The following is a 24,712-nucleotide window of genomic DNA, read 5'->3' as shown; positions in this document are numbered from 1 at the left end:
TGTAACTACAGGGCACATGTACTGGACTTACATGTTTCATTTTCTTGTGATTTTACAGAACATTATTGCATGATGTTGTGCAAAAGAAGATAAATGCTGAGTTACTGGTTCAGAAAAAAGTGACAAACTGGGAAGAAATTATTACGGTTGGTTTTTTGTTTGTGCTGTATCATACATGTACATTGCAGTATCCGTACAAATGGCTTATGTACAAAATTATGGTAGATTTACCAGTGTATTGTATGTTAGATTTAATCATTGTTAGTTGTTAGGCTGATGTACAGTACAGTAATGTTGCTGTAGACTAGTGTATAAGTAATTACACGCACATACGTTCATACTGTATACTCACTGCCACTGGCTCCATTTAAATGGGATCTGGCATACCCCATGTACAGAATAATAAGCCCTGGACGACTAAATGCTCTTTTACAGTAGAATAATAAAACACTGTGTTTTAAAATGTTCAAAATTTACGTAACTGCAGATTGATACATGCACCTTCTAAATACTCGTTAATTTTCATTAATAACCATGCAACCCAAGCAGCCACTGTACCATATATAGCCAGGGATTGTGTAAATGTGCAAAAAAAAAAGAAGCAAGTTTTGCATTTTTAAACCCCTGAAATTATTTTTTTGTGATAGCTGGTATGTACTGTATGTAGAATTAGGCCATGCAAAGTTAATTTTATGTTTGTAGTCCTGCCAATTCCCCAAAATTAACCAGGTTTTTTTTTTATTTGCAACTTTTGGTACACTACATATGTCTGCCTATATGCACCGACATGGGCAAAACCATTACATTATAAAGCAGCCTACACTAAAAGCTAAATGAAGTCTGTAGTGAACTTCTGCACAGGTGAACTTTGGTGGTTTCTCTTTGGCGGTCTGAAATACGAGTATGGTGAGTCTGCTCAGACTTTGTGAACTGTCCCCTGTACCTTCATGTTTTACGCACGCAGCTACAGTAAGAACAACGATGCAGGCCTTATAGACTACCAGTAATAGTCTATCCCTTTGCTATCCCTTCGAGTTGAAAAGGGACATGTCCCGTACTTACGCAAATGAAAAAAATGGCAGCCTTAAGTTGCTTTGTCAAGGGCACAATAAATGAATAAAAACAGTTTAGAAGATACTTCTGTGTATTAGCAGTGCATAGCAATGCAATTGGAGAATTACAAATAATTGACTAATTACAAAATATTATATGAAAATACAATTTGATAATTCTGTTTGCATTATTACAAAACAATAACCTATAAATAATAGCATGTAACATTACATTAAATTATACATTGTTGAGGCTATAGCTAGCTGCATGGCGCCTGGTTTTTTAGAAGTAGCACAACATCAACTTGTTTATTATAAATGTACTATGCCGGTCTGCACATATATACAGTACACTTCTAAGCAAATTCCTGTAGAAAAGGAAAAAGCAGGTAAAAGTACTGTAAGTGCCAAAGCTGGCTTGTTGCAAATACAGTACACATACTGTGCAAAAGTGATACATGTATCTGTACAAAATAGGTGCAGCATTCAAAAAACAAATGGTGAAATAATCGTGAAATAACACCTTTGATTTCACTCTTTTCACCCTGGCCTTTTAACCCTTTATTATCGAATGGCTAATATATTGCCATAACGAGTGCCCTTTATAAACAGAGCCATAACTCCTTTTTCCTGGGGGCTACGAAGCTGAAATTGCTACCAAACTGCTCAGAAGGACCGGGCGTTTTTAATGAAGTTTACCGTTCGGCGATAGGAAGAAGCATGGGCAAGTTATGGCACTTGGCAATATAAAATAGCGTATACAAAACAATAATACCTGTTTAAAACTCCATGTTCGCCTTCTCCCTGCTACTAGGAGGCTTTAGTTGGAATTACTCCATTCCCCACGTGATAAGGATTCTAAAAATAAATAGTGTGATGTCATCGCGTTGATTAGTAAGATGGCGGCGCCCATCTTTCAATGCCATGGCGATACGGAGAAGATACGCTTTCTTCGCTTCATAGCGCGTGAGTTGTGTGTGTGATCTGTAAGTATTCTAGCTGTGTTGGTAGAAGAGAGAGATGGCTATCAAACGGTATATGTGACCGGATTTGCAAAAAGGTACCTTTTCCACACATTTTACAGGCAAGCAAACAAAATGATGTAACTTTTGATTCCGTATACTGATCAACTTGCTGTTAGTTTCAAAATGTAGCCAGATACTTTAGCTGCACTCATGGAAAATTTCAGGCAATTTTATGCAATGATCAAAAAGTTATGAATCATCAAAGATCAAAAAATGGGTCAAATTTTGTGTGTGAAAAAGGTACCTTTTCGCAAATCCGGTCACATATAGCTTGATGGGCTAATTAATGCGTGGGGTCCACTCGTATCGCCCACAGTTCACACAAGCCATAAAATTTTTCACACTTGCGGTTTTGTAAAAAAAAACTTCGGTAATAAAGGGTTAATAGGGTTGAGACAAATAGTTTGAAGCTTTGAAACTTCATTCGGTTTCATAACATTTGGATGCTGCTTTACCCCACCATAGCTTTGTTACCATAGATACTAGCAATTAAGCCAGTTGCTCAAGTATTGTCACTCCTTGTGGAAGCTGCCATTCATTTTCTGGTACGGTATAGTCTAAACAATGGTTATACTGGAGTTACAGTGTATAACAAAGTGTAGGAGTTTGTACTACAGTGTACACCCTAATAGCCATCAGTTGTGTTCATTACAGTAATTGTTGACATGGCAATTGTAACAAAGCTTTGAAACTTTGGTAACATTTTCGAAAGCTTCGGAGGCTGTATTTGTACAGTTGTTCCAACTCTACTTTTTAAGGCAACACTTTTCTGCTGTTTGTAGATTTTTGCTATGGAAATGTGTTCTGTGGAGGTGCATTTATGTTAATTTGTAACTTAATTTATTTTCTTGTAGGAGTTTATTAATGATGATATAAGACCATTGTGGCCTAAAGGATGGATGCCAAAAAGGTATGCGGTGGTTGCATTCATGAGTGATACAGCTGTATGATTCCAAATGCACTACTTGGTAATTTCATAAGTTGAAACCTTTAACGTACTGTAATACACACATACTTCTGTGGTAGAAAAGTTTTGCAGTTTTTACGCTTTCCATGGGTATCAAGATTTATAAATGCTGTAATAGCAATACATACTGTACATGTAAATACAGGGGTGTGTGTGTGTATTAATTATCAACAATCGTGAAAGTTTTCCTATTGTATCAAACACAAACTTTTATATTATTTGCATTGTTTTATGCTCAGTGTTTTCTTTCTCTCTTTTCAGTGTTCTGTTGAAAGTGTCTGAGCCAGTATACAAATCATTTGTATCACAGCAGCAGTAAGTGTCATTTTTTCACAGACTCATTTTATAATCATAGCTCATCGAATCCTACATGTATGGACAAGGGATCGTGTAACTCCGTACACTACCAATACTATGGGAAAAATTCAAACATGGTGCCCAGTGTTACTATAGTTGGTTACATTATTCTTACGCACAACAGGGATACACTGAATGGGCTACTACTCCATCAGAAGGTACAGGGGTGTAGTAAAGCTGCTTTGATAGGAAGAATTTTGTTGAAGGTAAAGCTTGGAATAGTCAAGCAGAGTAATTTTGCGTGATAATCGACTGTACAGTAGAAAGACTGTCCTGCTAAGCCTGTGCTACTATTCTTCCATCGTGCCATTGAACTTTGTTTCCATAGCTTCACTTCATCGCAGCAGAAACATGACTTACTCGAGCATGCACCTCTGCATAATATTCTAATTAGGAAATTTTAAAAGTAGTAAATGGCAGCCATGTTTGAATTTCTCTGTATATAGAGTTGTACATGCTCCCTTGTCCATAGGATTCGATGTGTTCCTGGTATAATGGATCCTGGTATAATGGATCATTGTACAAGTGAAAAACCAAGCATTGATCATAAGGAGCATTAGAATTACTGAATAGTCACAATTGAACTTTTCAAAGTAATTTATAGCAATTGCAATGTACATAGAGTGTACTACTTCTAAGGCCATTATTATTAAATTTATTGTTTTTTGTCACTGCCTGCATCCAGTTTATAGATCAGCGAATGTACTATTTCATGATAGAAGGAGACACAAGTTGTAAATGTGCATATAAACATAGCAGAAGGGTAGAAGTCCCTCCACTCTTCTTCAACAGGGTGCATGGGTGTAGCCTTCAGGATCAAGATACTCTAATAGAGCAGTCAGACACTGAAATACACTGTAACAACAGTCAAGTGTATAATCTATAATCACCTCCCAACCACATCAGTTTTTTTTTTTTCCATTGGGTGACGAGAAACAAGCAATATAATAATGATGACCTTATGAGTACTGGGGTGTAGCTGCATCAAATAACTGACCTGATTGATGCCAAGTATCCAAACATTTGTGTACCAGTTCAATCACAAAAAAATAAGCATCCAGATATACTGTATACTTGACAATGGGCCTTATCCAAAACTACGCATAACCTTACAAGTGCCGTATACTATCCGTTTTTTGAATGCTATACTTTCGCTACATTTCTGCGTCGCATCAGTGATATTTTAACTGGGGGTGTAGTTTATATAGGAGCCCATGGGAGAATGGTGAGTTAAGCATATAAGAGTAACTCTAGCTTTATCAGACACAAGTATGTTGTTTTGTCATTAAAAAGAAGGCGTTTTAAGATAGCAAAATATTTAGAAGTAGGCTTTTTGATAATATGCGCTAATTAGAGTCGGAACAAAGAAGATGTTATCGCGTTAATCTAGCATTCAATTATCCTTGTACATGCTTTTTACATTGCTAGTTACATGCAAACATAGTGCAGTTACAGTTCATTAAACAAATCTATAGAAGTTTCTAATTAGCACACACAGTGAAATAAACCTGCTTTGAGGCATCTTTCCTGGGTTTCACCATCTTAGAGCACCGTATTTATAAACCACAAAACAACATACTTGTGTCTGATAAAGCTGGAGCTACTCTTCTACGCTTAACTCACCATTCTCCTGTACAAACTACACCCCCAGTTAAAATATCACGGACGCGATGCGGAAATGTAGTGGATGGTATATGACACTTGTAAGATTTCACATGGTTTTGGATAAGGCCCATTATAAAAAATACTCTAATTGAGCAGTCACCATAATTTTATCTTATTGTATTGATGAACACTTAATATAACAAGTACAGTGTATATACACATAATTTAGCCATGTACACCTGTACATATGTGTTTACCTTATTGGCGTATCTTTTCCACAGAGACGGTAAATCAGCTGGAGCTGCAGGTGAGTCTTTTGTATGTCATAGTGTACGTGTGTGTGTGTGTGTGTGTGTGTGTGTGCGTGCGTGTATGTGTGTGTGTGCAATTCAACCTTTTTTTAACACCATTAAATGTTAATTATTTAAACAGTTAATATTTATTGTCACAAACTGAAACACTTTAATTTACAAGAACCAATCTAGTGGCTAATGTAGGGAGCAAGCATGAATACCTTATAATATTGCTTTGCCCATTATTTACATTCTGTTTGCTTGCTATCACACTAGCCACAACTGCTCCTAAGAAGGTGGTCAAACTTCAGAAAGACAACACATCCACTACAAAGAAAGAAACAGCTGCACCAAAGCTACCAAAACCAGTTCCTGCCATTACCAACAACACCAGTACACCTGTTTCTTTTATCAACACTACTCGAGGAACTATGCAACTTGTAAAGCCTGTACCACCAGTGTCTACTAAGTCACCATCAGTTAAAGCTTCAACAGTTTCTCCACAGCAAATTAAACCAATGCCTTCACTGACAACTTTACCAGAAGGCGCTAACAAAGTATTGACTCATCCTGCAGTTTTATTAAATATTTCCCAACTTGGGAAATCTTCAGTACTTGCAGTACAGCCAAACCCAATGATTCACTTAACTAGTGGTGAAGGACCTAAAATACACTCAAATGCTGTTACAATGTCACTATCACCACAGTCAATTCAAAGTGTAGTGCTGCCAACATCTGTGGTTCATCAAAAACAACACAATGTTACTCCTTTACAATGGTCACAAATACTCAGTGCAAGTAAACAGTTATTGGTTAACGCGAATTCAGCTGCAGCCACTAGCCTTACTTCATCATCAGGTATCCAAAAACCACCATTGTCACTTGTGCCTAACATAGCTAACTTGAGTGGACCGAGCTCAAACAGTCAAGTTTTACAAGAACATTCATACCAGAAGGCTGAAATGTCAACAGCTTTAGCAGCCAGCAACCATTCAGCTACACAAAGTAGCTCCACAATGTTTCCGAAAGTAGTTGTAAATCCTCTGAACTTACAATACAAATGATATTTTTTTAACACAATAAACTGAAACAAATACTGTATTTAGTGACCTGTATAAATGTATATTCATCTTCCTTATGAACTGGTACCTCTGAGAATTTTATTGTATGTATAGTGTATATATGTTAATTTTATAATGTGGCTGAGCCAAGTGTTAATATTTAATTTAAAAACAATGTACATGTAATCACTTCAAGTTCAACAATATAGTGAAATACAACTTTCAGGGAATAGACAAATAATTTTTTGTGGTTGTTTAAAACAACATGTTTTCATCGTAGTTTTCCAATTTCTGATTGCCCTCTTTCAAAACCTCCCAAAGAATAATCTTAATAGCTTGCCTGATTTGGTTGGCAGTGTTCATCACAAATGGACCTACAGTACACAAATAAATGTGCAAAATTGACAATTAATTCATGACAGCCAGTAAGTAATAGACAGTTTATATGGGGTGGGAACAATTAGCATCATGGAGTTTAACATATTATTGTCCCTGACAATGAGAACGTGATGGGGAGGGGATGAATGTAGTAGAGATGTTTCACAGATGTAAATAGTACATCAGTTGAGTTGGCACCATACAATTATAGGCTACTTCATTTGAAAAGCTTTTTAAATGGCTTCACTGTAGAAACACAACATAACTTACTGTGTTGAACAACTGGTTCATTTATTGGTTCTCCTGCAATCAAGACAAAGTGCAGTTGATCAGATCATTGTTCTTCACTTCCACCATATTACCAGTGTCAAGTACTAATGTGTGATGGGCATCACTTTCAGTCCATTCTTCAGGACCTACAGCAAGTAATTATATTATACCGTAAAATCTGATGGTGATACACACTGTACTACCAGTTACATTACTAATCTATCCCCTTGCAGATTCTAAACATGTATTAACTTTTAAAGTAATGTTGTATTAGCATTTTACCCCTTCAAGGACTTGCTAATCAATAAAAATAAAACAATCGAGTTCATAATAGAATTAAGTACAAGGAAGTTTTTTTTATACTTTTTCTGTAATGACTGTAAACCAGTGCTACCACACCAAAGAGATAATGGTGCCAGCCATATCAGAATTTTATGCCTGAACATGCACCCTAACTATTGTATTATTAATTGAAAAGTGAAGTGGCCATTATGCTTTGTCTTCAGCTATGTTCAGCACCAAACAAAATACAGTGTTACAACTACAACAGTTGAAAATTCAGCTATAAAATCATAAACTTGTTGGAAGGGTTTGGGATTGGTCTGAAGACATTTTTAATTAAGGCTAGGTTACCGTACATGTAGAAAACGTTGTGGCATAAACCTGATCCACGAAAATTAGTTTACATGAAACTCCCACAACACCTCTAACCTGAGAGAGCAGTAGTCATCACTGCACCTTACACATGTTTGACATGACAATGTTGCCAGCTTGTCTACTATGTTGTACCAGAAGGTTCACATCTTGCCTAGTCAAACAATAACAGCACTGATGTTGAGGTGAGGTAAGCTACGTATGCATAACTCAGAACTGCTAAGGGGAAGACACGAAAATTTTAGTCGTGAAATTTAATACACTGACAAATGTTTTTCACAAACCACAAAAATTTTACCCACGAAATTAAATACGTGCTTATGGTATTCCCAAGCCATAATGAAGGAGATTTTGGGTGATATTTTACGGCAAGAAAGCTCAAACCTTTACGATCCCTACTATACAGTATCACTACTGTATGATACATACACAGCACATCTAGCAGAGTATTATTAAGAACAGGAGCTTATGAGCCGGTGAAGGAGCATGAAACTGAGTTCCATGACAATCCAAATTATGTCACTGTGTTTGCTTTATGTCATGGACAAATGGTGCTCCAGCCGCACAAAGTAGAGATGAGTTCACTACCATTGAAGAAGAGGAAGACTCAGCCAACTTTACCATTGCCATGTGTCACTGCAGGGCTGGTCACGCGCAATTTCTTATACGGCTTCAAATAACAATATTTTACTTTCCTTATATGGAAACTAATTGGTTGGATTGTGATGGCACCTGGCAGTCAGTGTAAGTTTCATGCTCCTTTGGCGGCTCATAAGCTCCTGTTAAGAACTAGCAGGTAATTATGTGTGAAAATTTCATTTTAAAATCCAAGTACATCATAGCAGTCCTTGTTCTGACGGGTGACTACAAAGAATATTAATTCAAAATGTATGCTCCAGTACCTAGCAGAATAGTAGAAGCTATAATATATAGTACTAACATCAATAAGAGAACCAGGTTGTTATTGTTCTGTGTCTTTCCAACAGATGAAATTTATTTGATGAAATTTTTTTTAAAATATATCCCATTGTGGCTACTTAACAGAAAGTCACTCATGGGAGACACATACATACAAAACATATAATTATTTTCACATACAGTATATTACTCACCCAGTGATAGTTAAAGTCACTTCTGACTTTGGTCAAGTGGTCTCCCACCTTGAGTCTATAATGGTTGAATGTGTAGGGCAGGGACAGATCTGATGGTATCACCACAGCTTGAAGTAGTACTAGATGGACAAAAAACATTACTAAATGTAGCACATAATCTTTAAGCTTTCATTCAGTGTCACAATTAGGCTTCAGTATTTAAAATCACCAAAAAATATACATACTGTTAATTTATAAAAGATGGAAGGGATCGGAAGGCAGGATAGAATGATAGAGCAAATTTTGATGTACAAGACAATTATGCAATATAAAGGTTCATTACAGCACTGTACTACTGACTTCTACATGACTACTACTGACTGACTTGTAACTCTTGCCTCTGTATAATGTGTGCATGCTATCAGAGATCATACATGTACATACAAACAAGTACAGTACAAGGAAAAGAAATTTAAGTAGGTACAGTATCAAAGACAAAAATGAGAGTCAAGAGATCACCTATACCAAGAGAATATAATAGAAACCATTATATTATTCTCTTGCCTATACTTATACTAGTGCACATTTTGTTTTAATCCCTACTGTACTTGAGTCATATACATGTAGCTTGTCACACAATCTGTGTATACAGTGAAATCTCTCATAGTGAAAACCTCTTTAAAAGGACTACCTCATTATTGAGACCATATCTTTTGGTCCCAATACAGTAGGTGGGTTTAATAATGAGGTCTCACTGTAGACATATGGACAACAATACAACAGAGCAGTACACATACATGATGGGTTGCAATTGGTCTGGTCAGTGTACGTCACCAAGTCTTACAGTGTGGGGGGAAACAGAAGTTGTAGCAGTCTATGCAGACTCTCTGAGGTCAATAATAACCATCGATTGTCATCTGTTTAGATGAGCAGTTACTACACACAATACAACCGCATCTTCAACAATGATGGCATCTGTTGAACTGTAAAATAAAATTATATACATGAATAGCGTACATACATGTGCAGTGTGCGCATTTAAAATGTGTTTGCCTTTGCATTTGAGTGTATGTCATCAAATGTGGACTTATATTAAACGTCCCACAAATAAATGTACGACTAAATACTTACCAATCCAAATATCCCTTTACAAACATGACACTTAGTTACTCGACTGTCTTGTTCCCACTTGTGTGAAGGAGGTAGGACTGGAGGAGGTTGAAATGTCTCCTGATTTTCAGCTAGACTATATACAACCCCAACATTCAATTATCACACTAGCCTGTATACTGTAGTAAGTAATTGGCTTACATTGAATCTCCCTTTTGTTTGACAATGCTGTTGCCTGTGATCTGAGATGATGTAGTGGTGATGGAATTCTTGACTGGCTGAGGGTCATTTGATGTGATACCATCATACTTTGTTCCGCTGTGACTACAAATAAGCACACATTGAGTGAATGCTCACACTATTAACAACTTATAAGGTTGTCCAGATCATTTATTCACTAATCTTGTATATTTTAATATACAATACTCTGTTTATAGTTGCTCTTGTACATCCACTGATCAAAGATGACAAAATACTCTAACTGAACACTCATTCAAGTCACAATAATGGTAACTGCTTTATACAATGTACAATACAACTTGCAAACATATTGCAAAATAAAAGTAAAAGGTATGCATTAGAACTTGTATAATTCACTATGAAAAATACGGACAATTTCCGTTACGAAGGGAAGCCATCATGTGCTACCGCCAAATCATTTTGCTGTCAGCAAAGATGAATGGGACACAAAGGAGGACTCTGGTAAGTCCATGAAGAAAACATTGTACATATTGCGGTATACCAAAAGGCACCTCTCAGGCCAAAGCGATGTCGAACAGTGAAAACATCAAGCCCGTAGCCTTAGCCATTATTGAGTTATGCTTGTGTGAAGGAATCAGTCAGTCAGTTACATGTACTCAGTCAGTCAATTACTCAGTCAGTAGAAAATTCCACTAAACAAAACTTTTTAAAAATTCCGTAGCAACTTGTTGAAAGCATTTCAGGTCGATCTGAAGGCTTGTTTGGGCTTAGTTGTACCTAACCAATACTGCCTCATCATTGTCAGGGAAAATTGAGGCTGGGTTATGGGTGGTTTTATTTCGTGGGCCACGCCTAGTTCTTTGTGGTCCCTACTATACAGTACAATCATACTGTATGATATCGTGCACTACTCCCAGTACTTTTTATCAATATGCTATGTAGTTGAAAATTCCTAATTTTTCTGTGTACTTGTTAGTTAACTTGTTTGTAAATAATTATTTTGACTGGTGAACTGCATCTGAAATGGCACCCCGCGTGTTGTCTGAAAAGTGAAGTATCCATTATGCTTTGTTGTTGGCTATGTTCAACCCGTTACACAGCAGTACGAATCCAGAACTGTTTGAAAAGTATCTCTGCAATCAAAATAGCCACTATGACAAATACAGATGATTTCCGTTATGAAGGGAAGCCATTATGTGCTATCGCCAAATTGACACTTTTCGCTGTCAGCTAAGATGAATGGGACACAAAGGAGGACACTGGTAAGTCTATGAAGAATGTATTGTATGTACTGCGGTATGCCAAAAGGCACCTGTTGAGCCAAAGCAACGTTGAACAGTAAAAAAAATCAAGCCCGTAGCCTTAGCTGTTATCGAGTTACGCTTGTCTGAAGGCATCAGTTAGTCACTCAGTCAGTCACTAGAAAATTCTGTTAAACAATTTTTTTTTAAATTCCATAGCAACTTGTTGAAAATGTTTCAGGTCGATCTGAAAGCTTGTTTAGGCTTAGTTTTATGTAACCAATACTGCATCATCATCGTCAGGGATAATTGAAGCTATTTTTTTGGGTGATATTATTTCGTAGACCACGCCTACTCCTTTGTGGTCCCTACTATACAGTACTATATGATACATGTACACATACACACATACATATGTACGTACATACAATGTAAACTGCACTAGCTAACTTACGTGCTGGGCTCTAGCTTTGCTTCAGTTACGTATACCACATTCTTACTTACAATTTCTTTTTAAAAAATGGTAGTTAAACAAAAGGTGCTACCAAAAAGTCCAGAAAATGTAAAAAAAGGAGTAATTAAACAAAAAGGTCCACAAAATGTGAAATAAAAGTAATTAAACAAAAAGGCGCTACCAAAAAGGTCCAGAAAATGTAAAAAAAAGAGTAATTAAACAAAAAGTCCAGAAAATCTAAAAACAGAGTAATGAAACAAAAACATCCACAAAATGTGAAATAAAAGTAATTAAACAAAAAGGTGCTACCAAAAAGGTCCAAAAAATGTAAAAAAAGGAGTAATTAAACAAAAACATCCACAAAATGTGAAATAAAAGTAATTAAACAAAAAGGTCCACAAAATGTAAAAAAAAAAAGGAGTAATTAAACAAAAAGGTCCACAAAATGTAAAAAAAAAAGGAGTAATTAAACAAAAAGGTCCACAAAACGTGAAATAAAAGTAATTAAACAAAAAGGTGTTACCAAAAAGGTATAGAAAATGTAAAAAAAAGGAGTAATTAAACAAAAAGGTCCACAAAATGTAAAATAAAAGTAATTAAACAAAAAGGTGCTACCAAAAAGGTCCAGAAAATGTAAAAAAAAGAGTAATTAAACAAAAACGTCCAGAAAATGTGAAATAAAAGTAATTAAACAAAAAGGTGCTACCAAAAAGGTCCAGAAATTTTTTTTAAAAAAAGGAGTAATTAAACAAACAGTCCAGAAAATGTGAAATAAAAGTAATTAAACAAAAAGGTGCTACCAAAAAGGTCCAGAAAATGTAAAAAAAAGAGTAATTAAACAAAAACGTCCACAAAATGTGAAATAAAAGTAATTAAACAAAAGGTCCACAAAATGTAAAAAAAAAGGAGTAATTAAACAAAAAGGTCTACAAAATGTGAAATAAAGTAATTAAACAAAAAGGTGCTACCAAAAAGGTCCAGAAAATGTTTTTAAAAAAGAGTAATTAAACAAAAACGTCCACAAAATGTGAAATAAAAGTAATTAAACAAAAAGGTCCTGAAAATGTAAAAAAAAGGAGTAATTAAACAAACAGTCCATAAAATGTGAAATAAAAGAGTAATTAAACAAAAAGGTGCTACCAAAAAGGTCCAGAAAATGTAAAAAAAAGAGTAATTAAACAAAAAAGTGCTACCAAAAAGGTCCAGAAAATGTAAAAAAAAAGAGTAATTAAACAAAAACATCCACAAAATGTGAAATAAAAGTAATTAAACAAAAAGGTGCTACCAAAAAGTCCAGAATATGCAAACAAAAAATGTCACTAGTGGGTGCCATTTCACCTTGGGAGGTTGGCCCAATCCCGATTGCCCCCCAGCTGCACACGGGCTTGGTCATAGATGCAGGGGACGGCCGGTGGTGCACCACATGGCCCACACGTAGACTTGGTCATCGGCTTTGCTGGTGACTTGGCCAAGCTGACCTACCAGAAGAAAGCTGTTAGGATAAGGGAGGAGGCTGGCTGCTCCTGGTCCGGGGATCGAGCCCCTGATGCCAGCACCACCCGCAGGGTTTCCCAGGCGGTCTCCTTCAACCACTCTGGTCCATCAGCTAGGCACTGATGGAGTAGTATTTTATGTGCTATTTAAATACATCACAATTGAAATTAAAAAAAAAATTTTTTTTTAATGTTCCCCACTGAGGATCTGTACCCTGGAGCTCCAGGTGAGCAGCCCAATGCAGCAACCATTGAACAATCTGACCTACAATTATAATGCACAACAATTAGTATATTTCTATCCTACGTGCTCTGTACATGTGTGTTATATTAAAGACTGAGACATTACTTTTGCATCGCACAAAGCGATAAACAAATTACGTTTTTAATGCTAAACAATTATAATTATTAGTGTAAACTATCAACAAGTTAAGAAGAGTTATTAATGGAAGAATCACACTTATATACCCTTGGGGATTTAGTGTATTTATTGCAGGGTAATGCTTGTGCTATTACAGTATACTCTGCATGGTACTACTGTAAGTGTAGATAATTTATTTTGAATACTCCTTGGTGCTGAACAAATGATAACTATTTGTGTGGACTATTAACATTTCAAGGATGCCGAGGAACGACTAATCTAGAGGATTGGAAATGAGCAATGGCACCATTGAACAGCACAACTCTAGCTTGCTGTATAATTCTTTGATTATATATACCACATTCTTACTTACAATCTCTTTTTAAAAAATGGTAGTTAAACAAAAGGTGCTACCAAAAAGTCCAGAAAATGTAAAAAAAAGTAGTAATTAAACAAAAAGGTCCACAAAATGTGAAATAAAAGTAATTAAACAAAAAGGTGCTACCAAAAAGGTCCAGATAATGTGAAAAAAAGAGTAATTAAACAAAAACGTCCACAAAATGTGAAATAAAAGTAATTAAACAAAAGGTGCTACCAAAAAGGTCCAGAAAATGTAAAAAAAAGAGTAATTAAACAAAAACGTCCAGAAAATGTGAAATAAAAGTAATTAAACAAAAAGGTGCTACCAAAAAGGAGGACACACACCCACTAGAAAAGTGTGCAACCAAGTCATTTAACATAATCCTATCCATTTTCAGTACATTTTACACAATGAAGTTATAGTGAAATAGAACACACAAAATACTCTGGCATAGTTATTGATTCCAAACTATCATGGTCACAACATATTTGAAAAGTTACCAATAAAGCTAACAAAGTTTTCTACAATGCAACTCTAGAATTGTCCAGTATCTGTCAAGGCCAACTGTTACCAATTTTGGAGTACACTTGGGCACCACACACACAAAGGATATATCTAGCACTTAGTCAGTATACAGAGACGTGCTGTAAGGTTTCATTATTCCTACCACTCAAGTGTTACAGAAATGCTAAACTGGCCAACTCTACTATGCTGCTAAAACTATTACTATGTTAATTATTCAGAATCGTATTGACATACCTGATACCTACCTTACCCAGTTACATCTACTTACCACCTGCAGGGTCACTCATTTAAGTTTCAGCAGCCAACCACTCTTCCAATGCGGTTTGGTGTATTCACATCACTTAAGTGAATAGTGTGAGCATTTTTAAATTCAGACAACTATGTAGCTATAGGTAATGAATTATTGTTATAATTAAGGTAGTAAAAACAAAAGTGAAAAGTAATAATATCAGCTGTCAACCTAGAGGATATGTATCAGCTGTTAACTGAATTTTCAAATGATTTAACACCTTAAGATGTGAGGTGAGAATTTCATGAGATGGGAAATTCAAACACAACAACATAACATACTTGGTCAGTTGCTATCAGACAAGGTGGGAGCCATATTCCTTTCTACTTCTGGTATTTTATGCAGGATTATGTGGGAACAAGACAGTAATTTTGAAGTAATTTTGAAATTAAAGTACGTTAACTGAATTTTCAAATGATTTAACGCCTCAAGATTTGAGGTGAGAATTTCATGAGGTGGAAAATTCAATCAAACATAACATAATAAAATACTTGGTCAGTGGCTATCAAACAAGGTGGGAGCCACATTTGTATTGGGAAAACTTTAAAGGGCCTAAACGCAATTCTATTTAAGAGCAATTTTCCAAAACAAAATAAAATACTTGCTGTCAGTGGTTATCAAACAAGGTGGGAGCCATATATGTATTGTAAAAATGTAAAGAGCCTAAACGCAACACAATTTTAGAGTAATTTTTTCAATTCTATAGAATTCAATAGTGAGGTGGCTATAAATCATTCATCTCCTTCTGGTAAAACAAATAGTTGATGGCTGCTAAACAACAGGTGAAGTCAAGCCTGCAGCTATGTATTATTCATAAACACAAACTAAACTGGATCAATAGATTAGCTATTTGGTGGCTAAACTGGTGGTGACAAGCAAAACTAAACAGATTAGCTATTTAGTGGCTAAACTGGTGGTGACAAGCAAAACTAAATAGATTAGCTATTTGGTGGCTAAACTGGTGGTGACAAGCAAAACTAAACAGATTAGTTATTTGGTGGCTACACTGGTGGTGACAAGCAAAACTTAACAGAATTATGGATTAATTTAGACACTGATTCAAATGCTATCAAAATTGTGTTAACCATAGTTTGGTGGCTTTAAAACAGGAATTAGTCTTTCAAACAGAAGAATTACAATATTTAACTAGTGGCTAAATTTTTTTTTATAGTTGTGGCGATCTCTTCCAAACTGGTCGTACAAGTATCAAATTGATGGCTATTATACATAAGCGGTAGCAGCTAGCTATTATTCAACAGGTGGTGGCAAGCAAAAACTTTTGGTGGCACAAGCAAGAGCTACCGGTATTAGCAATCCTTACAAGCAGGTGGCTATTTTTCAGTTGTGGCATAAACTAAGAATTGGCTACAGCTTATAATTTATGCAAATTTATATGTATGTGGTGGCAAGCAAAAACGTTAAAAAACCATTATACAGTTAATAATTGTGGTGGCACAAGCAAGAGCTACCGGTATTAGCAATCCTTACAAGCAGGTGGCTATTTTTCAGTTGTGGCATAAACTAAGAATTGGCTACAGCTTATATTTTACGCAAATTTATATGTATGTGGTGGCAAGGCTGAACCTAACAATTAACTAACAGTTTATTAGAGGTGGAATATTGGCTATTTGCAGCTAATAATTGTGGTGGCACAAGCAGAGCTATGGATTCATTCCAATTTTAATGGTAGTGGAAATCCTAGTTCCTAACAAGCAGGTGGCTATGCAATTTTAATAGTGGTGGCACAAGCAGAGCTATGGGTTCATTCCAATTTTAATGGTAGTGGCAATCCTAATTCCTAACAAGCAGATGGCTGTAAAATTTTATAAAGGCTTACAATTTTAACAGTGGTGGCACAAGCAACAGCTACCGATTCATTCCAATGTTAACGATAGTGGCAATCCTGGTTCCTAACAAGCAGGCGGCTATACAATTTTTAACTGTTTTATAAAGGCTTACAATTTTAACAGTGGTGGCACAAGCAAGAGCTGCCGATTCATTCCAATGTTAATGGTAGTGGCAATCCTAATTCCTAACAAGCAGGTGGCTATGCAATTTTAACAGTGGTGGCACAAGCAGAGCTATGGATTCATTCCAATTTTAATGGTAGTGGCAATCCTAATTCCTAACAAGCAGGTGGCTGTAAAATTTTATAAAGGCTTATAATTTTAGCAGTGGTGGCACAAGCAACAGCTACCGATTCATTCCAATGTTAATGGTAGTGACAATCCTAATTCGTAACAAGCAGGTGGCTGTACAATGTCGAACTATTTTATAAAGGCTTGCAATTTTAACAGTGGTGACACAAGCAAGAGTTGCCGATTCATTCCAATGTTAATGGTAGTGGCAATCCTAATTCCTAACAAGCAGGTGGCTATGCAATTTTAACAGTTGTGGCACAAGCAGAGCTATGTATTCATTCCAATTTTAATGGTAGTGGCAATCCTAATTCCTAACAAGCAGGTGGCTGTACAATTGCAAACTATTTTATATAGGCTGACAATTTTAACAGTGGTGGACAAGCAAGAGCTACCGATTCATTCCAATGTTATTGGTAGTGACAATCCTAATTCCTAACAAGCAATGTTAATGGTAGTGGCAATCCTAATTCCTAACAAGCAGGTGGCTATACAATTTCAAACTATTTTATAAAGGCTTGCAATTTTAACAGTGGTGGCATAAGCAAGAGCTACCGATTCATTCCAATGTTAATGGTAGTGGCAATCCTAATTCCTAACAGGTAGGCGGCTATACAACTTCAAAATATTTTATCAAGGCTTGCAATTTTAACAGTGGTGGCACAAGCAAGAGCTACCAATTCATGCCAATGTTAATGGTAGTGGCAATCCTAATTCACAGTGGTGGCACAAACAAGAGATACCGATTCATTCCAATGTTATTGGTAGTGGCAATCCTAATTCCTAACAAGCAGGTGGCTATACAATTTCAAACTATTCTATAAAGGCTTACAATTTTAACAGTGGTGGCACAAACAAGGCTCCTCAGAATTGTTATTTTTCCGTGTGATTGCAGGGACTAGTTCTAGAGAGGTGGACTTTAGGGTGTCCTATCGTATGAGCTTGCACCGGTTCCAACTGCTTTATTTGATGACTCAGGTAATATTATTATTGTTATGCATAATTTCATATAAATGTATGTACGTATGTACAAACTAACTTGTTGCATGTAGTACGTACAGTTTACTTGTGTTTGTTTGTGTGTGTGTGTGCGTGCGTGCGTGCGTGCGTGCGTGCGTGCGTGCGTGCGTGTGTGTGTACTTGTTGCATGTAGTACGTACAGTGTGTGTGTGTGTGTGTGTGTGTGTGTGTGTGTGTGTGTGTGTGTGTGTGTGTGTGTGTGTGTGTGTGGGTGGGTGGGTGTGCGTGCGTGCGTGCGTGCGTGCGTGCGTGCGTGCGTGCGTGCGTGCGTGCGTGCGTGCGTGCGTGCGTGCGTGCGTGCGTGCGTGCGTGCGTGCGTGCGTGCGTGCGTGCGTGTGTGTGTGTAGAAAGCATAAAGAGAAGCTAAGCTGATTCTTTCACTTTGTTTTAGGTGAAATGAGAATCTGCAAATCTAAAGCTGATTTGAAGAAAATCACAAGGGTTGTGAGGAACACAGATATGATAAACTGTGGATGGTGAGCTATCCATATAATGTGTTCCGTGTGACATGCATGCAATTCATCAGTTGTCATAATACTCTAATTGAGCATCTTACTGTATTGGTGAACACATACACTGTTTATATACAGCCATGTACAACGTATGTGTTTATCTTATTGGAGTATATTTTCCACAGAGATGGTAAATCAGCTGGATCTGCAGGTGAGTCTATTGTATGTGTATCATGACCTCTTCAGTTAAACAACTGTGTATGCTTGTGTGTGCTTTTTAAACACCATTAAGTGCTGTTTAAATAGATTAGGTAGCATCAATACCCTAATAAAATTGCTTTGCCATTCTGTTTGTTTGCTATCACACTAGCCACAGCTGCTCCTAAGAAGGTGATCAAGCTGCAGAAAGACAACGCATCCACTACAAAGAAAGAAACAGCTGATATAAGCTACTAGTTCCTGCCATCACCAGCAACACCAGTACATCTGTTTGATTTGTCAACACTGCTCAAGGAGTCATCATCAGTTAAAGCACTTTGACAACTTTACCACAAGGTGACTCATCCTGCAATTTTATACTTCCCAACTTGGGAAATCTTCAGTGCTTGCAGTTCAGCCAAACCCAATTATTCACTTAACTGGCTAAAGTACACTAAAATGCTGTTACAATGTCACTATCACCACAATCAATACAGAATGTAGTACTGCCAACATCTGTGGTTCATCAAAAACAACATGTTACACCTTCACAGTGGTCACAAATACTCAATGCAAGTAAACAGTTATTGGTTCATGCTAATTCAGCTGTAGCCACTAGCCTTACTTCAATCATCATCAGGTATCCAAAAACCATCACTGTCACTTGTATCTAATACTACTAACTTGACCGGACCAACAGACCAAGTTCAAACAGTCAAGGGTTACACAAGATGGTAATTCAGCTGTAACCACTAGCCTTACTTCAATCATCAGTCAAGTGTTACAAGGACATTCGTACCAGAAGGACAGAGATCTCATGTTACAAGAACATTCGTACCAGAAGGACAGAGATCTCTATTTTTACTGGACTAAGTTCAAAGCCTTACTTCAATCGTCATCAGGTATCCAAAGACCATCGCTGTCACTTGTGCCTAACATTACTAACTTGACCGGACTAAGTTCCAGAGATCTCGATAAGTACTGATAATGACCACATATGTGACCGGATTTGCGAAAAGGTACCTTTTTCACACACAAAATTTGACCCATTTTTTGAGCTTTAAAGCTTCATAACTTTTTGATCATGGCATATAATTGCTTGAACTTTTCAATGAATGTAGCTACAGCATCTGGCTACATTTTGATACTAAGAGCAAGTTAATCAGTATAAGGAGTCAAGTGTTACATCATTTTGTTTGCTGGTATGTCAAATGTGTGGAAAGGGTACCTTTTCGCAAATCCGGTCACATATATAGCAGCATGCTGGAACCACACATATAGCATGCTGGAAGGAAAGTTATAAGATGAATAAAATGGCAGATTTTAGTTCTTTGCTAGTTATCGCAATCAATAGAATTCAGTTCAGTTATTTTACCAGCATTAAAATTTCTAGTACACAAAAAAATTAGAAATTTTAACTAGAGTAGGGACCATAGCACATCTACTGCAACTTGTTTCAGTACCTTTTTTTTTTGTAAATGATTATTATGACTGGTGAACCCATGCATACCTCATCTGAAATGGTGCTGCATGCCACAGCTACTGTATATGTGTGAAAAGTGAAGTACTTCGTTGTCAGCTATGTCCAACCCATTACACAGCATTATGAATATTAAGAGCTGTTTGAAAAGCACCTACCAAATTTTACCAGCATTAATATTACAAGTACGCAAAAAAAATTGAATTTTCAACTAGAGTAGGGACCATAGCACATCTACTCCAACTTATTTCAGTACCTTTTTTGTAAATAATTATTATGACTGGTGAACCCACGCTTACCACATCTGAAATGGTGCCACGCACCCCAGCTATATCAATTGTTGTCTGGAAAGTCAGCTATGTTCAACCCGTTACACAGCATTACAAATATTAAGAGCTGTTCGAAAAGCACCTCTGCAATCCACCAAAAGAATGGTTTTACTGTGATTAAATATCATGGACAGTTTCAGTACATTTTATTGATGTGCTATGGTCCTTACTCTAGTTGAAAATCCCAATTTTTTGTGTACTTGTCTTCCTTAACTGAGAATTTTATTGTATGTACAGTTTATGATAATTTTATAATGTACGTGGCTGAGCCATTAATAAAATATTTAATATAAAAATAATGTATTTCATGAATTAGCAAGTTCAACCAAAATACTAAGGGAATAGACAGATATTGGTTACATACAATGCACAATACATGAACATGGAACATGTTTTCATCTTCGTTTTCCAATTTCTGATTGCCATCCAGGGGCTCTCTCAAAACCATTTTTTCCCAAAGAATAATCTTCAATAGCTTGCCTGATTTGGTCAGCAGTGTTCATCACAAACGGACCTATGCAATCAAATAAATGTGCAACCAGTAACAACTGACAATGTATATGGGGTGGGTCAATTAGCACCATGGATTTTAATAATGCAGTACATCAATTGAGGTAGTTGGGACTGTGCTGTTATTAAATCTATTGGCTGTAAGTCTTCTAAATGGATTCATCCTATGAGCACATGAGTTATGATGAATATTGTACAAATGACCGTATAGAAAAAAACTTTGGTGGTAAAAAAGTGTGATGAAACCCCTCTGTTGAAAAAGTTGGTGGAAAAAAACTTTATAACATTTGCCAAAGTTTTTACTGTATGGTACGTAAGGATAAAATGACAAAGTGTCAACTCAACCGTATTTGCTTTTTCAGTGAACTCCAGTAGCTGAGTTTATCACGTATATCAAAGTATTTGGCCAAATCCATTACGAGACAATGAACTAGCTGATGTACAAACGGGAAGCCGGTTAGAAATGCTATCCCAAGGAGTGCTTACAACTGTGGGACACCTTCCTAGGAAGATCAAGATCTCCAAAGTCAACTTGATCTTTATTGCGTGGTGGCACAAGCTGACCTTCATCTCAAGTTCTAGTTACTCAATGTGCTCGTGTGATCATCTAAAATAATTGGCAAAAAAAACTTTGGCAAATTGAACGCTATTCACCAAAGTTTTTTACCGCCAAAGTTTTTTTTACTATACGGTACAATACAGTAGACCCTTGTCCAAACTCCAGTGTGTCTCAGGCAATGATAAAAGTATTCAGGTTTGGACAACTGAAGCCCATACATTTATATGCAGAGCTCTATTGAAATGCTTTAATAGAACAAACATGTGTGCTCAAAATACTCTAATAGAACAGTCATATCCAATTACAGAAAAACGAGGGTCTACTGTATCACTTTTACTCACCGTGTTGAACAACTGGTTCATTTATTGGTTCTCCTGCAATCAAGACAAAGTGCAGTTGGTCAGATCCATTGTTCTTCACTTCCACCATATTACCAGTGTCAAGTACTAAGGTGTGATGGGCATCACTTTCAGTCCTTGATTCTTCAGGACCTACAGCAAGTATTATACTGTAAAATCAGGTAGCGTACTAAAAGTGACTTACTAATTAATAAAAATGAACAATTTGCTGTCAATATATAACAGTTAGACACCAACACCAAGGGAACTAAGCGATTTAGTAACCAGGATGGCCCGAGGTTGTAGCATCCCAAGTACAGCAAGGGCACTACTAAAGGCCTGAGGGGTTACTAAATCGCTTAGTTCCCATTGGCCGTGGTGTCTAAGCTATTTTGACTATGGTTTAAAGTACGTACCTTTATAGCCAGGGTATGAGTGTGGGGTGAAAGAGCAACGCAGAACAGTGGAACGGTTTCTTCCTGACAGCGCCCACAAAAATAATTATTCGACTGGTAACCAAAGTAATGGCTAGAGCTACAGTAGATACGCCACTAAGTCTACTATTTGTCCAGAATTATTTGCAGAACACAGAGAAGAAGAGTATTACAGTATTATCAAGTACTGCAGTGTGCCTTTTGTGCTATAATTATTATTTGTTTCAGATTTGATGCAGCTATGGGAAGTCAATTTCATTTTTTGTTGCTAAAAAGGAGTTCTTATCCACCAGTCATCTGGAATAGTCAGTTGAACTCAAACACACGATAAACAATTAACAGTGTTCATATAATGAATACCGTAGCACAACTTACACTCTTATGAAGCATCCATTACGCTTCATTGTTGGCTATGTTCAACCCGTTACACAGCAGTACGAATCAAGAACCAAATCAACACTTTTCACTGTCAGCAAAGATGAATGGGACACAAAGGAGGACATTGGTACAAGTAGATGTAAGTCCATGAAGAATGCATTGTATGTACTTCGATATGCCAAAAGGCACCTGTCAGGCTGAAGCAACATCAAACAGTGAAAAAATCTAGCCTGTACCTTAGCCGTTATCGAGTTACGCTTGTCTAAAGGCATCAGTCAGTCAGTTACTTAGTCAGTCAGTAGAAAATTCCTTAAATATTAAAAAAAAAAAAATTCAGTAGCAACTTGTTGAAAGCGTTTTGGGTCAATCTGAAAGCTTGTTTGGACTTAGTTTTACGTAATCAATACTGCCTCATAGTGATTTTGTGGGCCACACCTACTCCTTTGTGGTCCCTACTATACAGTTACTACCGTACTGTATGATTATCACTATACTGTATGAGTACATCTAGCAGAGTATTAATATTAAGAACAGCAGGTAATTATAATGTATGAAAATTTCATTTTAAAAATTATGTGCTTTTGCAAATTTGACGGGAAAATAAAGCACATTCCCCTCAAAGTTTTGTTGCCAAAAGTTCAACAATATAGTGACATCCAATAGATACATACAGTATAGCCTCTTACCAAATAACCCTTTTCCTTTCAAAGTGTATATAAACCCATTCCATCCTTCAGGAATAGCCTGGGTCAATGTGGCACCTGGTTCCATTTTAAAATCCAAGTACATCGTAGGAGTCCTTGTTCTGACAGGTGACTACAAAGAAGATATATGCACCATAATACAAAATGTATCCTACAGTACTTTGACTTACACTGATCCCCATTGATTCACCAGCAATCACTGCAACATGGACACCATCTTTCTCAACATGTGGGATATCTTTTGAGAGCAGTTCCTGGTATTGTGGTTCAATCATTTTTTCTTTAGCCTTCAAGTTGATCCAGAGCTGGAGACCAACATTTTCATCATCACCATGTGGCATCTCTGAGTGTACAATACCCTTTCCAGCAGTCATCCACTGCATTTAAAAAAAAGCTACAGTACAGTATTTCTACTCCCTTGCTACACATAGAACTTCCATCTGGAAGTACGTATTCAACAAATTTATGATCACTTGGGGAATATGTAGTCTTCAGGATATTAAACTCATGTATTGGTTCCATGTTATAATACATAAGTTGACAGACTAGATAAGTACCTGCATGCATGGGTGACTATGTTAATTAAAAAAAAAAATCACTACAGTACCTTGGCGTGCTTATTTCTGATAATTGGTTTTATAATAATTTTAGCAATCCTGTGGTCTAAATATGTGTGGACCCATTTTGCAAGCACACATAGATATTGTGTTCTATATTCACCTGCAGATCTCCAGGATATATTGTCCCTTTGTGTCCACAGAAATCTTCATGTTGAAATGAGCCAGTAATCATGTACGTAACTGTTTCAAATCCTCTGTGAGGATGATCAGGAAAACCAGCTGGTTTCTTAACTTTGAACTCGTCCAACATCAAAAAAGGATCGAATTGACGAAGCTATAAATCATTAGTCACTAATGAAAAATAACAAATATGCTCACATACTTCAGGTCTTCCAACACTCCTTCGTACTCTAGCTCCAACACCTTCACCCTGTTCAACCGAAAGTACCTTCTTTACAACTTTCCTGGACTTACTCATCTTGGCAACGCTGCACAGCAACCGATTAAAACTACGACAGTACCTCACAATTTATTAGATCTATATATGCAAAGTAGTCACCGTTTTTATAGCTGAGAGAAGTGCTGTAGCTACGTACCTCGAAGTGCCTTCATACGACTCACGGCATTCGTGACGTCTGACGTCAGTAGTCACGTTCCAGATCGTGTACGGTGGTGTTCGATTGTGGGTCTTAGTCACGGCTGCAGGCATGAGTGACGGGTCTGAAAGCTTACTAGATGTTGATAAGATTAAAGAATTGTCTTTATTGGTAGCCAGATGTGGCGTCAACGAGTCACGTGGATTAGTTGATCCACTTTTTGAACTG

The 24,712-nt window shown here is 36.8% G+C and overlaps 3 protein-coding genes and 1 long non-coding RNA gene across 9 annotated transcripts in view; 2 read left to right on the top strand and 2 right to left on the bottom strand.

Annotated features, from left to right (window-relative positions):
• The window catches only part of LOC136238943 (ubinuclein-2-like), a 16,879-nt gene extending 10,324 nt beyond the window's left edge, over positions 1 to 6,555 (top strand). Inside the window, exons 16-20 of the mRNA XM_066029660.1 lie at positions 59 to 146; positions 2,932 to 2,987; positions 3,306 to 3,359; positions 5,288 to 5,313; positions 5,576 to 6,555. Of these exons, the coding sequence (XP_065885732.1) occupies positions 59 to 146; positions 2,932 to 2,987; positions 3,306 to 3,359; positions 5,288 to 5,313; positions 5,576 to 6,363 (1,012 nt within the window). The 3' untranslated portion in view covers positions 6,364 to 6,555. The remainder of the gene's footprint in view (positions 1 to 58; positions 147 to 2,931; positions 2,988 to 3,305; positions 3,360 to 5,287; positions 5,314 to 5,575) is intronic.
• LOC136238948 (pirin-like) lies at positions 6,495 to 24,561 on the bottom strand. 3 transcript variants are annotated; one of them, XM_066029668.1, is made up of 7 exons: positions 24,448 to 24,561; positions 24,271 to 24,397; positions 24,049 to 24,222; positions 23,499 to 23,705; positions 23,311 to 23,440; positions 7,009 to 7,154; positions 6,495 to 6,734 (listed from the first exon to the last, which is right to left on the bottom strand). In XM_066029668.1, exons 2-6 carry the CDS (start codon positions 24,364 to 24,366, stop codon positions 7,048 to 7,050), a joined length of 714 nt encoding a protein of 237 aa, XP_065885740.1. In that variant the 5' UTR covers positions 24,367 to 24,397; positions 24,448 to 24,561; the 3' UTR covers positions 6,495 to 6,734; positions 7,009 to 7,047. The 3 variants fall into 3 exon arrangements, with proteins under 3 accessions (XP_065885740.1, XP_065885738.1, XP_065885739.1); XM_066029666.1 differs by lacking the exons at positions 6,495 to 6,734; positions 7,009 to 7,154 and adding exons at positions 20,653 to 20,919; positions 21,816 to 21,965; XM_066029667.1 differs by lacking the exons at positions 6,495 to 6,734; positions 7,009 to 7,154 and adding exons at positions 20,653 to 20,919; positions 21,816 to 21,965 and having other exon boundaries at positions 24,271 to 24,426; positions 24,485 to 24,560.
• LOC136239002 (uncharacterized) lies at positions 8,477 to 11,787 on the bottom strand. Of its 2 annotated transcripts, none has more exons than XR_010693309.1 (6): positions 11,760 to 11,787; positions 10,065 to 10,187; positions 9,885 to 9,999; positions 9,551 to 9,736; positions 8,775 to 8,893; positions 8,477 to 8,564 (listed from the first exon to the last, which is right to left on the bottom strand). It is a non-coding gene; the product is annotated as an uncharacterized lncRNA (long non-coding RNA). The 2 variants fall into 2 exon arrangements; XR_010693308.1 differs by having other exon boundaries at positions 8,477 to 8,526.
• The window catches only part of LOC136238942 (lipopolysaccharide-responsive and beige-like anchor protein), a 65,517-nt gene continuing 65,351 nt past the window's right edge, over positions 24,547 to 24,712 (top strand). For all 3 annotated transcript variants that reach the window (XM_066029659.1, XM_066029658.1, XM_066029657.1), the window contains exon 1: positions 24,547 to 24,712. In XM_066029659.1, the coding sequence (XP_065885731.1) occupies positions 24,596 to 24,712 (117 nt within the window). In that variant the 5' untranslated portion in view covers positions 24,547 to 24,595.

Source organism: Dysidea avara, chromosome 11 (assembly GCF_963678975.1).
Source record: "Dysidea avara chromosome 11, odDysAvar1.4, whole genome shotgun sequence".
NCBI classification, from domain to species: Eukaryota; Metazoa; Porifera; class Demospongiae; order Dictyoceratida; family Dysideidae; genus Dysidea; species Dysidea avara.
This window is presented reverse-complemented; position numbering and strand designations above follow the sequence as displayed.

Coding starts and splice junctions, on each gene's coding strand:
- LOC136238948 (XM_066029666.1), bottom strand. CDS start 24,366: ATGAGTAAGTCCAGGAAAGTTGTAAAGAAGGTACTTTCGGTTGAACAG. Junction 23,441..23,498: donor GTGAATCAATGGGGATCAGT/GTAAGTCAAAGT, acceptor TCTTCTTTGTAG/TCACCTGTCAGAACAAGGAC. Junction 20,920..21,815: donor TGAACCAGTTGTTCAACACG/GTGAGTAAAAGT, acceptor TTGATTGCATAG/GTCCGTTTGTGATGAACACT.